Raw genomic sequence first — 15,229 nt, 5'->3', positions numbered from 1 at the left:
ACACACTTTACTGTTGGCAGACGCTCGTATGAGCACCGTTTTGTTGTTGTATACGGCGCATTTCCTTTGCAACTTGAGTCCCCCCCCATTCATGTTTTGCTGCTGCAGTATTATTCTGCAGTAGTGGGATACAATAATATACTTTGTTAGAGTATTGGTTCTTACCAGTCAAAATCACAAAAATTTAACTGAAAACTAAAACAATGAAAAATTCCCGGAATTCTAAACAATTCCCAGGTTTTTTCCAGATGAAAAAATTCCCAGGTTTTTCCCGGATCTCCCGGTTGTCCCGGATCGTATACACCCTGTGTAAATTAGCTGAATAACGCAATGTTACCGAATACCGCTGTATCACTCTGCACCGCCCCTCGACGCTCTTGAACTTGCTCGGCCTCCTGACAAAATATGGCACGATGGGTCCTGGCTTCAGCTCTGCCATCTGGAGTCCCGGGTTCGACATACCGACCCCACAGCAAAATCTCAAAATACAGTTAGAGGCTATTGTTGCCTTAGTGATATATCATGTAAGAAGCAAACACAACATTGTATTTTACACTCATATTTCTCATTACACTTCCCTTCGACAACAGGTAAATGTAAATGTTATAGTTAGAAGTTGAAAATTACAAGTAATACTGGTATGTTATTACTTAAAACTATAAAAATGTAAATGTTTCACACGGATCCCCTGGTAATAGAGATATACCTTAAAATAAGCATCTGCCTGTTTAGTGCCATGCTTATAATTATTTTTGTACATGCTTTGCAGTAACACCATTTTTTGCCTAAATGCAGTGCCTTTTTTTATTTTACTTGTTCTATGTTGAGATATATTTCTCCCAACTACTAAGAACAAAAACAGCTATACTATCAGCAAACCTTTTATAAATAGGTATAATGCCACAATATTTATTCAATTTGTTACTGACCCCAAGAAGGATTTCCACTGAGTAAAAATGGGTTGTAATTAGGAACGACATCACATTCAGTTACATTTCCAACATCACGTCCAGGATGAGTAGGTGGTGGAACATGTCTCATTAGTTTAAAGTTGCAGACCGATTTATTCTCTTTGCTTGATGCTGCATTATTTCCTGGTTCCAATACACGAACTGTGGGAAACAAAAAGAAAATTTCATAAACTAATTAACAGTCCATTGCTTTTAGTATTTATTGATATTTTTAACATACCACTTGATGCATGGTTTAAAGCAATTAAAGGAAATTCAATGTCTCACAAATTTATGACAACAGCTTCTGGGGGAGCAGGGATTTCACTAACCAGTAATAGTCTGAGGCTCAAGTGATTGTACCTGGGGGAACAGACAAGGATTTGGTGCTATTGTACTAAAGGCTTACCCAAAAATTTCCTCTGAAAATTGCCTTTAGTTGTTTAGTCACAGGAACAACTTATGAGGATAATGTCTTACATCTAATGCTGGCTAGAAGACCCAAACATTTATATTCAGTCAATTTACATATGAACATCAAGTAACACAAGGCTGTTATAGAGACCAGTCACTACAAACAATAACAGGAATATTAAGCACTGTAGAAAAATATTTCTACTTAGCAAGTGTGAAAGGAAACAGAGTGCATATTTCTCAAGTGGTAAATACCAAACATTCAACTGTAAAGCTAAAATGTGTGATATAAACTGACATAAATCAAGCTTATTTTAGAACACTCTGTTGTCCAGTATGTGTCAAGCAAGGGTGCGATTATTATGATTGAACTGCTGTGAGTCTTTCATCAGGTAAGGAAACTGCTACGAAATCACAAATTTAAATATGCAAAAACTAAAACTAAGAGAAGAAGAACAAAATACTTACACCATTTTAAGACACTCACACACACACACACACACACACACACACACACACACACACACACGTTCTTCATTATTGTGTTTAAGCTCCGTAAAAACTGTCAAAGGAAACATATGGAAATATATTTGTGCTTGAAACATGTTTCCTGTGTCATTTTGTGACATATTTCCATCTTTGTTTCTGGTTTCTGTCTACAATGGTGACAGTGATTTCCTGCAGTGTACTTCCATAGTCTGTGGCGCTGTTTGTCGTATAGTTTTCGTATTTTCTGCTATGTTATGTCTAGTGATGAGGAAACTGTAATGATATGTGGTGCTGAACTATTAATACTCCAAGAAAGTTTACACAAATAAAGTAAAAGGTGTTGTCACTGTTGTGGATGAAAACATAATAGAGAAGAACTGGCAGTAATAACTTGCTATAGGAGCTGAATACGGAAGATGGCTCTGGTTTTCAAAACTTCACTTGGATGTCACCCACTGATTTTAAATTCCAAATAGTATCTGAAATTAAGGGGGCATTGGTGGAAGTCCTGAAGGTTTGTGTAACGTGTAACTAAGTGAAAAACATCATTAAATATGGATATTATCAAATTTTTATTTAGTTGGTATGATCCTGCATAAATCATCAAAAAGTACTTCCTTAAAACTGTCATTACTTTCCAGGTTGCTTATGAATGTGAAAGGAGAATGAATTCTGCAGAGCATCTTTTTTTATGTTGTTCTTTTACTGCTTTGTTCACAAATTCAACAAGCAGACCTCAGATTGGTACAGAGGTATGTAATAACTCGACCATCTTCTGCATTGACCTTTCCATTTTTTCGGAAAAACTCACTATAACACGTGAAAGAACAACATGGATCACTCTCTACACCAGACACAATGCGACATACACTAAAACGCCAAAGAAACTGGTATTTTCATGTATATTCAAATACAGAGATATATAAACAGACAGAATACGGTGTTGCAGGCGGCAACGCCTATGTAAGACAAGTGTCTGGCACAGTAGTTAGATTGGTTACTGCTGCTACAATGGCAGGTTATCAAGATTTAAGTGAGTTTGAACGTGGTGTTATATTCGGCATGCAACACAGCATCTCTGAGGTAGCGATGAAGTGGGGATTTTCTGGTACGACCATTTTACAAGTGTACTTTGAATATCATGAATCTGGTAAAGCATCAAATCTCTGACATTGCTGCAGCCAGAGAAAGATCTTGCAAGAACGGGACCAATGACGACTGAAGAAAATTGTTCAACGTGACAGAAGTGCAACTCTTTAGCAAATTGCATAGATTTCAATGCCGGGCCATCAACAAGTGTCAGTGTGCAAACCATTCAACGAAGCTTCATTGATATCGGTTTTTGGAGCCACATGCCCACTCATGTACACTTGATGACCGCACGACACAAAGCCTTATGTCTCATCTGGGCACATCAACACCGACCTTGGACTGTTGATGACTGGAAACATGTTGCCTAGACAGATGAGTCTCATTTCTAATTGTATCAAGCGGATGGACATGTACAGATATGGAGACAAACTCACAAATCCATGGACCCTGCATGTCAGTAAGGAGCTGTTCAAGCTGGTGGAGCCTCTTTAATGGCGTGGGGCGTGTGCAGTTGGAGTGATATGAAACCCCTGACACGTCTAGATACAAATATGACAAGTGACACATACATAAGCATCCAGTCTGATCATCTGCAGCCATTCCTGTCCATTGTGCATTCCGACGGACTTGGGCAATCCAGGAGGACAATGCGACACCCCACACATCCAGATTTGCTACAGAGTGGCTCCAGGAACACTTTTCTGAGCTTAAACTTTTGCTGATGATAAAACTCTCCAGACATGAACATTACTGAGCATATCTGAGATGCCTTGCAATGTGCTGTTCAGAAGAGATCTCCATCCCCTCGTACTCTAAGGAATTTATGGACAGCCCTACAGGATTCATGGTGTCAGTTCCCTCCAGCACTACCTCAGATATTAGTCAAGTCCATGCCACGCCATGTTGCGGCACTTTTGCATGCTCACAGGGGCCCTACACAATATTACGCAGGTGTACCAGTTTCTTTGGATCTTCAGTGTATAAACATACACTAATGCTGTGAAGCGGTGAGTTGGTGACATGTATTAGCTACCTGAAAAATTGGGTCTTTCAATATATACTGACACTGCTACGGGTACTTGTTTTTGTATTTTAAAACATTCTTTAATCCTCATCACCAGTGCACAAGTCTACCAATGTGGCACTGACTGAAATAAGACTTGCACTTGGCAGCCGAACTTAACCGGATGGGGCCTCCCAACCAATGATGCCATATGCCCATAACTAAGATGTTCAACTTTGTTTTCCTCTTTGAAATATATAACAAAGGGATGGAGTGTTGTCCAGTGGTGACTCTATGTTCATCTTGCAGAACTCCACTGTAATTATCAGAAAAATCACACAGGACAACGAATTCTGATTCTTTCGGATTTTATTTTGTGCGGTTAGAAAATATACCTGCTGCTTGGCAATGAAGTTATGCTGAACCAAAGAGGACAACTTGCTGTAGAATACATCAAATTACCAGAAAAATCACACAGGACAATGAATTCTGATTCCTTCCAGTTTTATTTTGTGCAGTTAAGAAAATATCCCTGCTGCATGGCAGTGGAGTTATGCTGAACCAAAGAGGACAATTTGCTGCAGAATAAATCAATAAACACCTCTGAATATATCTCCAAAGTCTCTAGATTACAAAGGTCAACTGAAACACACTGGTGAAATTGTACTTTTTTAATTGAATTTTCAACAAAGGTTCTTCCAAAATTTTATGCATCTCAGTTCCACCTGACAGAAGGCACTGTTTCCACTGATGCAATTGATAGATGATGGGTTACAAAGCTCTTTTGTGAGGCATTACCTGCAATCTCAAATTTTACCTTTGTTATAGTTTTCAATTTAGTATTTTCTATCATTAGTTTCACGTTTTGGTGATTTGTGCTCACACAAATAGTTTGTGTCACTTTGACCAGCTACAATACAATGTTTAGATCTCAATTCAGCGAACTTAGAGAAACCTATTTTTATGCTGAAAAAATTTTCTTTAAAATTTTTGTATGCTTCTTTGCAGTTATGCACTATGAATCTTTTTAAAATCTTTGATTAACTTCCATCTGATTCAGTAACTGTTACATAGTCTTTAATATCTGTCACTGTCGTACTAACTAAATCATCTTCATAAAATAAATATACAATTCCCATTGTCTCTATTGGCAAGCTTTTCCCTAGTTTTAAAATTGGACCCTCCAAAAAGTCTTTTTCTTTAAGAATTACTTATGACTGCCTGGCCATATAGTTCAGCAGATTAAATTCACACATTACCTTCATAATGATTCAATTATCTGGTAAACATGATAGAAGCATTAGCCTTTTTGTCCTACCGTACAATGGGAAAACTTACTTTTCAAATTCTTTTTACAACTTCACATTTCTCAACATCACTATTTGTTTCTGATGACAAACTTTCAGCAGAAGCAGAAAAAAGTTAACACTTTGTAGTTGTGGAAATTTTTCTTACTTTCAATGTGTAAAACTTCTTGTAATTCATTTTGTCTTTGCAATGGGAGACTCGCCCAACTGCTCAAGAGATATATTAAGTGACTGGACAACTTCTGAAGTAGTTATAAATTCTGTATCACTATGCAGGAATGTTTCTGAGTGAGAATGATTGTGTTCAACATTTTTGTCACTTGGGAACTGTGCATTTTTTAACATAATGATTTTTTCCCACATTAACCACAGATTTTTGAACCACTGACTATTTGTGGATGCAATTCAAGCATCCATGATGTGAGATTTCTGAGCTTTCTGCTGTCTATACAAAGTGATTTGTTTTCTGTAATGGATCTCAACACTGTATTCTCAATGTGACTGTTTCCATCTTGAGGGACATCTGGAGAGGAAAAAAACACTCAAATGCACATAATGTTAAAATAGAAAATCATTCGTTAAAAATTAGCAGTAACCTTTACGTTTTCATGATTGATTTTAAATCACTTTATAGCTTCCAATAACACCTTGTTTTATGGAAGCACGAAATACTTGGCATAAGAATAATTAATCTTTGATACCAGTTCATAAGTAACTAACTTATTACACACAACCAACTCAGAACAAATCCACTCAGGAACAGCTGCACTCACTCTATGGCAAAGAGTATTGTTGTAACAATTAACATGAGTACACAGTCACTTTATTGTAAAGAGAGCTTCGGTCTTCATTTATTTATTTATTTATTTACTTATTTATTTATTTTACTAATGAAGTGTAAGGATGTAGAAGCATATATCATTAGGGGTAAGATAGACACTGCCCAAAGGAAAATTAAAGAGACCTTTGGAGAAAAGAGAACCAACTGTATGAATATCGAGAGCTCAGATGGAAAACCAGTCCTAAGCAAGGGAGTGAAAGCAGAAAGGTGGAAGGAGTATACAGAGGGTCTATACAAGGGCAAGGTACTTGAGGGCAATACTATGAAGATGAAATGGGAGATATGATACCGTGTGAAGAATTTGACAGAGCACTGGAAGACCAAAGTCGAAACAAAACTCCGAGAATAGACAACATTCCATTAGAACTACTGATATCCTTGGAACAGCCAGCCATGACAAAACTCTTCCATCTGGTGAGCAGGATGTATGAGGCAGGTGAAATACCCTTAGACTTCAAGAAGAACATAATATTTCCAATCCGAAAGAAAGCAGGTATTGACAGATGTGAAAATTACGGAACTATCAGTTTAATAAGTCACGATTGCAAAATTCTAACACAAATTCTTACAGATGAGTGGAAAAACTGGTAGAAGCTGACCTCAGGGAAGATCAGTTTGGATTCCCTAGAAATGTTGGGATATGTGAGGCAATATTGGCCCTGTGACTTATCTTAGAAGACAGGTTAAGGAAAGGCAAACCTACATTTATAGCGTTTGTAGAAGCGAAAGGATATTTACAATTTGTACAGAAACCAGGTGGCAGTAGTAAGGGTCAATGGTTGAGAAGGGAGTGAGACAGCTTTGTAGCCTGTCCCCACAGTTATTCAATCTGTATATTGAGTATGAAGTAAAGGAAACAAAAGAAAAATTTGGTGTAGCAATTAAACTCCATGGAGAAGAAATAAAAACTTTGAGGTTTGCCAACAACCTTGTAATTCTGTCAAAGACCACAAAGAACCTGGAAGAGCAGCTGAACAGAATGGACAGTGTTTTGAAAGGAGGATATAAGATAATCATCAACAAAAGCAAAATGAGGATAATTGAATTCAGACAAATTAGAGGGAATTAGATTAGGAAATGAGAAACTTAAAGTAGTATATGAGTTTTGCTATTTGGGGAGCAAAATAACTGATGATGGTCAAAGTAGAGAGGATATAAAATGTAGACTGGTTATGGCAAGGAAAGTGTTTCTGAAGAAAAGAAATTTGCTAACATCTAGTATAGATTTAAGCATCAGGAAGCTTTTTCTGAAAGTATTTGCAGGAAGCATAGCCATGTATGGAAGTGAAACATGGATGATAAATTGCTTAGACAAGAGGAGACTAGAGGCTTTCAAAATGTGGTGCTACAGAAGAATACTGAAGGTTATAGGGGTATATCATGTAACTAATGAGGAGCTACTGAAAAGAATTGGGAAGAAGAGGAATTTGTGGCACAATATGACTAGAAGAAGGGATCGGTTGATAGGACACATTCTGAGGCATCAAGGGATCACCAATTTAGTATTGGAGGGAAGCGTGGAGGATAAAAATCATAGAGGGAGACCGAGAGATGAATACATTAAGCAGATTCAGAAGGATGTAGGTTGCAGTAGTTATTCAGAGATGAAGAGGCTTGCACAGGATGCAGTAGCACGGAGAGCTGCATCAAACTAGTCTCTGGACTGATGGCCACAACAACAATAACAATGAAGAAATTATCATCTCAAATTTATATTTTGGCCTGTGATCTACAACAATACTAGCTATGCATGGAATAAATTTGGAAATTATAAAATAAGTACTTCTTGAAAAAAAATGAAAATTTTAAATTTAGTTTTGAAAAGAATTTTCTTATATTAATCTATATATTATTGTATACCATAGGAAAGGGTGTGAAAAATGCTGTTAAACATTATACATCCCAGGTCTGTAGCTCAATTGGAAAAGCTTCTACAGCAAATCTAAAACCTGCTGTTCTCTGTTTGTGGGCCAACTTATAACTTTATGGCTCTGTAATTCAGAAATGAGTTGACATATCTCAGTAAAATTTCATAATTTTCTAAGTCTATACCAACACTACACCTGCGCCATATTTCAACAAAATCTGAGACGATGGGATTTGGATCGTGTGTTGACTTAATATGGTATAACCCCTGTGTGACCATAAGTGGTCACTAAAAGACTGTTCCTCGACAATTCCACTCTTGTACAAGGAAAAAATGAACAGCTGAATCTTTTCATGTTAGTTCAGATTTCTCTTATTTTATTATGATGGTAACTTCTCCCTATGTAAGTGGGAGTCGAAGAAATATTTTGGCATTCGGAAGAGAAACTTGGTGATTGATATTTTATGAAAACATTTCACAGCAATGAAAAACATGAACTCACTTATCACATCTGTGACACTCTCTCTCCTCTATTTTTTTATCATACAAATGAATACCTTTTTTTTTTTAACTTTTGTGCTTTTAATGTCATACAGTGTGAAGCAGAAAACAGTGTGTGTGTGTGTGTGTGTGTGTGTGTGTGTGTGTGTGTGTGTGTGTGTGTGCACATGCATGTGCATGTGTGTGCACTCATGTACGTAGGGTGCTCAACAATTATCTTGTATCCACACAGAAGCTGCAACTGAAAAACTTACTGCCCCAATGATGATTAGTAACAATCAGAACTAGTAGCAATAATAAACATTGTCATAAAACATAGCAGTATGCTACATGATTCTCAACAAATATCTGCCACCTACTGAAAAACGTAAATTTAAGTGTGTAGATAACTTGTTCCACATAATTATAATCAATCATAATAATGATGTATGCAACACAAAACTATCTGAGTAAAACTGTAAACTTAAACTGAAGTCAACCAAGGATGATAACCAGTAAAGAAATGATGGGATGATAAGGTTTTATTGACAGAGAGACACCATCCAAGGTTGTTCAAATGCCTGGTGCAAGTCGTTCTATTTGTCACCACTTCAGCAACTTGTGTGTTGATGATGATGAGATGGAAGGATTAGGACAACAGAAAACACCCATTCCGACAACCGAAGAAAATCTCTGACCTGCCCTGGACCCAAACCCAGAATCCTGCAGTCTAGAGGCAGTGATGCTAACCACTAGACCATAATCTGGATGATACACATAAAAACAAAAAGCGAATAGATCCTTTTGAAATTTGCAGACTGGATACTGAATCAAACTGGAGGAAAAATTACGGTACAATTTAACTAAAAGAAGGTATCAGTTGATAAGACATGCTCTGGGATGTCAAGGGATAGATAATTAGACAATGGTGGAGAGGGGGAAAATTATAGAAGGAGGCCAAGGCTTGACTACAGATAGCAGATTCAATTGGATGTAGGTTGTAGTAGTTATGCAGCAATGAAGAAACTTGCAGAGGATAGACTAGATTGGAGATCTGAAACCAACCAGCTTTCAGACACACAACAAACATTTAAAAGAGTACTTCCACTAATAAGGGAACTATACCTGGATCTGAATAATAAAATGACTGGCAGTTGAGTAGAGAAGAGGGGAATATTGTTGGTTCACCATTACGTGGAAGCACAGTTTGATTCTGGTAACAGCAGGTATGTGGTTTCATATTCAGTACATTCATATGTTACTTGTAAATGTGCAGTATGCCTACTGAGTTTGTTTTGCAGGGTCTTATTAGTTTAATCACTTTCTGAGCAATTTCAAAGATACCTTCATACACTGCCAATGTGGCTACAGTTGCATGAGACTGCAGTCATGTGTGTGTGAGTTGCGTTTGCATGAATGTGTGTGTGTGTGTGTGTGTGTGTGTGTGTGTGTGTGTGTGTGTGTGTGACAGTCTTTTTGTTGTGCCTATGTGCGACTCAGCATCTCCACTATATGAAGAGTGGCAACTTTCCTTTTCATAATACTGTTACACTCCATCCTGGATTTTTTGTTGTTAAATTTTATAAAAAATCATTAACACAAATTATGTACAACATTATTAAAAAAACACTGACTCATTCCATATCCCAGCAATTCTACTGCTACTGAAATCAACTGAACCTCATAATAAACTAAATAAATAGATTGCTGAGACAATGAAGCATTCCAAGCAACTGGAAAATATTTACTGAAGCTTTTGAACCACAAAGAATGAAAAACATGAATCATAAATTGCCAAATGAGGCACAATTTTATCATTATGACTCCAGTATTTCACAGTGCATCATAACAACAGGAACTGTCAAGAAAAACAGCAACTGTTTTAAGTATAGGATTGGAGATGTTCATTACTGTTGTTATGAACACACATTGTTGTTATGAACACACATGTAGAATTCACCTCATGCAACAGGACTATCACAATGACCTCCATTGTACAGAATGTAAGGCACTGAAGATGAACATTGGTAAATGATACTTGATGAGACTGTATGTTGTGCTGACAACTGCATTAAAATGATACATTGGCCTACATTCTATTCTGTGACCGTGTAGGCTGCAGATTCCTTCACTTGTGCCATAGGGTGGTGGAGTATTGGCTTATGCTTAATATTTCAGGGGACAGCTACATGCAAAGTAGTGTCTGTTTCGAGTGGACTGAGCAGTTTTTTTAGATTGGAGAGTCTAGAGAAAGAGCAAGAAAGCCTTCCATCTCAAAGAGTGCAGATCAAACATAGGAAGGTGATACACCTAGAAACCACAGATATTATGGTGGTAAATTGTTATAGTTTTGTTGGAGAAGAACAAGAGCTCTAAGAGCTAATAGAAAGCACTCAAGGTCAAATCTTTATAGTATTGAAAGCTGCCTAAAGCTAGAGATAATTTCAGCTGACATTTTTACAAAGTACCTTACTGTGTTCAGAAAGATTAAATACAATTGGTGTTGGCATATTTGTTGCTGCTAGAAGTAGTTTATCTTGTGGTAGATAATTCCTGTGAGTTAGTGTGGGTAATGGTTATACCTCACTAACTGCATAAATTAAAAATTGGTTCCTTTCACTGACCCCTCACTCAGGTGACAAAGGTTCAAAGAATACGTGAGCATCTTCTCAAACAGGTGCCCTCCTCATGCAGTTACAGTCAGTAGTGATTTCAATCTACCCTTGTTGTGTTGACCAATATACACATTAAAATCTGGCTGTATAAAAATCGTTAGAAATTGTCCTAAATGTTTTCTCCAAAACATATTTTGAGCAGTTAGTTCAGAAACCAACTCTAAGTGTAATTGGTTGTAAAAACATACTTGACCTCTTAGAAACAAATAAACCTGAAAAAATAGAGATCATGATAACTGATACAAGTGTTAGAGTCCACAAGGTCATTGTAGCAAGACAATAAAAATTTGCTTGATGCCTTCCTAAGAGACTGTCACCATTTCTCCCAAACTAACTATGTAAGTGTAGACCAGACGTAAATTCAAAGAAATATTATTTAGAACGATATAGAGATTAATACCAAATAAATTGATGAGATGGAATTGATCCCCCAGGGCACAAGAAAAAGGTCAGAATACTGTTGCAGCAGAAAGTCCCTGTGATTGGCGAAGTTTCACAGAAGCTTGAAATTTAGCACAGATTTCAATGCAAGATGCTTTTTGTAGTTTCCACATTGAAACTCGTTTTGAAAACTGACAGAAAATCCAAAAAGTTTCTGATTGTATGTTAAGTACACCAGCAGCAAGATACAATCAATAACTTCACTGTGTGATAGCAACTGTATTAGCACCAATAACAGCACCACAAAAGCATAGTTACTAAACACAGTTTTCAAAACTTCATCCACCAAGAAAGATGAAGTGAATATTCCAGAATTTGAATTAAGAACTATAGCAGACAGGAGTGACTTTGAAGTAGATAAAGGCAACTCTTCTGGCCCAGATTGCATACCAGTTAGGTTCCTTTAAGGTGATGCTGATGTTTTAGCTCCATATTTAGCAATCATACAACTCCTCACTTGACAAAAGATCCATACCCAAAGATTGGAAAGTTCCACATGTTATACCAAGTCTCAAGAAAGGAAATAGTAGAAATCCACTGAATTACAGATCCATATCACTAATGTCAATTTACAGTAGGATTCGGGAACATATACTACGTTTGATTATTATGAATTACCTCGAAGGAAACTATCAACTGCCACATAGTCAGCAAGGATTTAGAAAATATCATTCTTGTTCAAAGTAACTAGCTTTTTTATTCCCGTGACGTAATGAGAGGTATCAACAGGGGATATCAAATTTAGTGAAGATTTACAGAAAGCTTTTTTTTTACATTGTTCTTCATGAGTGATATAACTAAATTGCATGTCTATGGCTTATCATCTCAGTTATGTGACTGGATTCATGACTTCCTGTCAGTAAGGTCAAAGCAAAAGAGTAAAACAGAAGTATATATGGCATTCCCCAAGGAAGTGATATATGCCTGATCAACCAGTACGTTATGGCCACCTACCTAATTGGTATGAATAACAGCGGTGATGCATGGTGGTATGGAAGAAAATGAGGCCTTGGTAGGTCGCAGGAGAGTGTTGGCACCACATCTACACCCACAAGGCACCTAATTCCTGTACATTCTGGGGAGGAGGGCAATGAGCTCTTCAAATCTGGCAAGTTCAGGGGTGAAAACATCCAATGGAACTCGCCACTGTATTCCTCGAACCACTCCATCCTGCTCCTGGACTTGTGGTACTGCACATTATCTTGTAGAAAAATGCCACTGCCCTTGGGAAACACGATCATCCTGAAAAGGTGTATGTGGTCTGCAACCAGTGTATGGTACTCATTGGCCATCATGGTGCCTTGCATGATGACCTGTGGGCCCATGAATGCCCATGCGAATGTTCCCAAAGCATAATGGAGCTGCTGCCTTCTTGTCTCCATCCTGCAGTACAGGTGTCAAGGAGTTATTCTGCTGGAAGATGACAGGCTTGCGCACTCCTACCAGCATAATGAAAGAGTTATCAGGATTCATCAGACCATGCAATGTTTGCCACTGCGCCAATGTCTAGTACCGAAGGTCACATGTCCATTTCAGTCATAGTTGCCAATGTCGCAGTGCTAACACTGGCACAAGCATGGGTCATTGACTGGGGAGGCCCACCACTGTCAGGACTGTTCGGTGCACTCTGTGTTAAGACACATTTGTACTCTGCCTAGCATTAAAGTCTGACGTTAGTTCTATCACAGTTCACTGCCTGCCCTGTTTTACCAGTCTGCCCAGCCTACTACGTCCAGCATCTGTAATCAGGGGTGGCAGCCCAACCACACTACCTATGGACGTGGTTTCACCTTGGTTTTGCCACATGTTACAAACACTCTCCCCAGTGCTCCCCCAACACCGACAAGTTGTGCAGTTTCCTAAATGCTCATGCTGAGCCTCTGGGCCTTCACAGTCTGCCTTGGTCAAACTCAGATTGCACACCGTCCCCATTCTACACATAGACAGTATGTTCACACACCCTATGTGTGTCTGACTAGCAGTCACTCCTCGTCAGGTGATGTTCCTATTGACTGGATGAGTTTATATAAAAAATAGGTTGGTCATAATTTTCTGACTGATCAGAGTTTATAAATGATTTAGGTGACAATCTGAGCAGCAATCTTAAATTATTGTCTGATGATGCTGTCCTTTACTGTCCATCAAAGTCATCCAATTGCAAAATGATTTAGATAAGACATCTGTTTGGTACAAACAGTAGCAATTGATCCTAAATAATGAGAAGTGTGAAGTCACACATGAGTACTAAAAGTAATCCATTAAATTTCGGTTACACGAAGCTTAAGGCTGTCAGTTCGACTAAATACCTAGTGATCACAGTTATGACCAACTTAAATTGGAATGATCATGGCTAATGTTACGGAAAAGGTGAACCAAAGACTGAGTTTTATTGGTAGAACTCTTAAAAGATACAACAAAGCTATTAAACAGACTGCCTACATTGCACTTGTCTGTCCTCTTCTGGAATACTGCTGAGTGGTACAAGATCCTTATCAGCTAGGATTTATGGAGGACATCAACAAAGTTCAAAGAATAGTAGCTTGTTTTGTGTTATTGCGAAATAGAGGAGAGAGTTTCATGGATATGGTACATGAATTGGGGAGACAGGCATTAAAACAATGGCATTCTTTGCTGTGGCGAGATATTTTCATGGAATTTCAATCTCCAACTTTCTCCCCCAAATGCAAAAATATTTTTTTGACACCCACCTACAAAGGGAGAAATGATCACTGTAATAAAATAGGAGAAATAAGAGCTCACACAGAAAGTTTTATGTGCCTGCTTTGCCCATGCACTGTTCCAGAGTGGAAAAGTAGACAAATTGTGTGAAAGTGGTTTAATGAACCCTCTGCCAGGCATTTAAGTGTGAACTGTAGATGTAGATGTACATTCCAGATCTTACTTGTCTATATACAGCTCTTCTAGAATCGAATGACAGTGCATGGCAGGTTATGTGCTACTCTAAAGGAATGTTTCCCCATAGCATTAAGAAAGATTTATACTTACTAGACAGGAGCTCAAAACAATTAATGTGAAACAACCCATCCACTGGGTCCTCCATTGGCAGCCACTTCACATCAGTTAATGTCAGTGTGGAACAATCATCTGATATTGAATGAAAACACCCACGAAGATTTCCTTCCTTCGTCTTTACCAAGAGAACTTGGCCTTTCACAAAACCATCCATCTGAAAAAGGAAAATTAGTAAAACTTTCCTAGTTTATTAGATGAATGAGTCCTTCCAACTCCTCTCGAAGAGAGAATCACAGAACTCTCACTATATTATACCACTTTGCCATGTTGCCAATATTGTATGACCCTTTTACATCAGAGCACCTGATGATGGTTGATGTACTGATGAGCCAAAACATTATGACCACTGCCCACTGCTAGACTGAATGCCTCCTAGCAGTGCTGCAGGCATGTGTGACAGCAAGGAAAATTTATAAATTTAGTTGAGATGAATGGGTATCATTCTACTGACAACATAGGCTGCAAATGTGGAGCTCCTCTGACATAAGCTACTCTGAGAAAGGGCACACTGTTATGGCCAAGTGCCTAGAAACAGGTATCTTGGAAACACCAAAGTTGGTTGGCCGTACACATACTGCAGTCATAGGTTTTTATAGTAAGTGGTTGTTTGACAGTGAAATCACAAGCAGGCAGAAAG

At 38.0% G+C, this 15,229-nt stretch overlaps 1 protein-coding gene across 1 annotated transcript in view; it reads right to left on the bottom strand.

Moving 5' to 3' along the window:
- LOC126455679 (piRNA biogenesis protein EXD1-like) overlaps positions 1-15,229 on the bottom strand; it is a 202,750-nt gene that overhangs the window by 169,093 nt on the left and 18,428 nt on the right. The window contains exons 2-3 of the mRNA XM_050091446.1: positions 14,566-14,746; positions 930-1,112 (exon numbers count right to left, since the gene is read on the bottom strand). Coding sequence (XP_049947403.1) covers positions 930-1,112; positions 14,566-14,746 — 364 coding nt within the window. The remainder of the gene's footprint in view (positions 1-929; positions 1,113-14,565; positions 14,747-15,229) is intronic.

Source organism: Schistocerca serialis, chromosome 2 (assembly GCF_023864345.2).
Source record: "Schistocerca serialis cubense isolate TAMUIC-IGC-003099 chromosome 2, iqSchSeri2.2, whole genome shotgun sequence".
Lineage (NCBI taxonomy): Eukaryota > Metazoa > Arthropoda > Insecta > Orthoptera > Acrididae > Schistocerca > Schistocerca serialis.
Note: the sequence above shows the minus strand (reverse complement) of the source record. Positions and strands in the feature narration are given on the sequence as shown.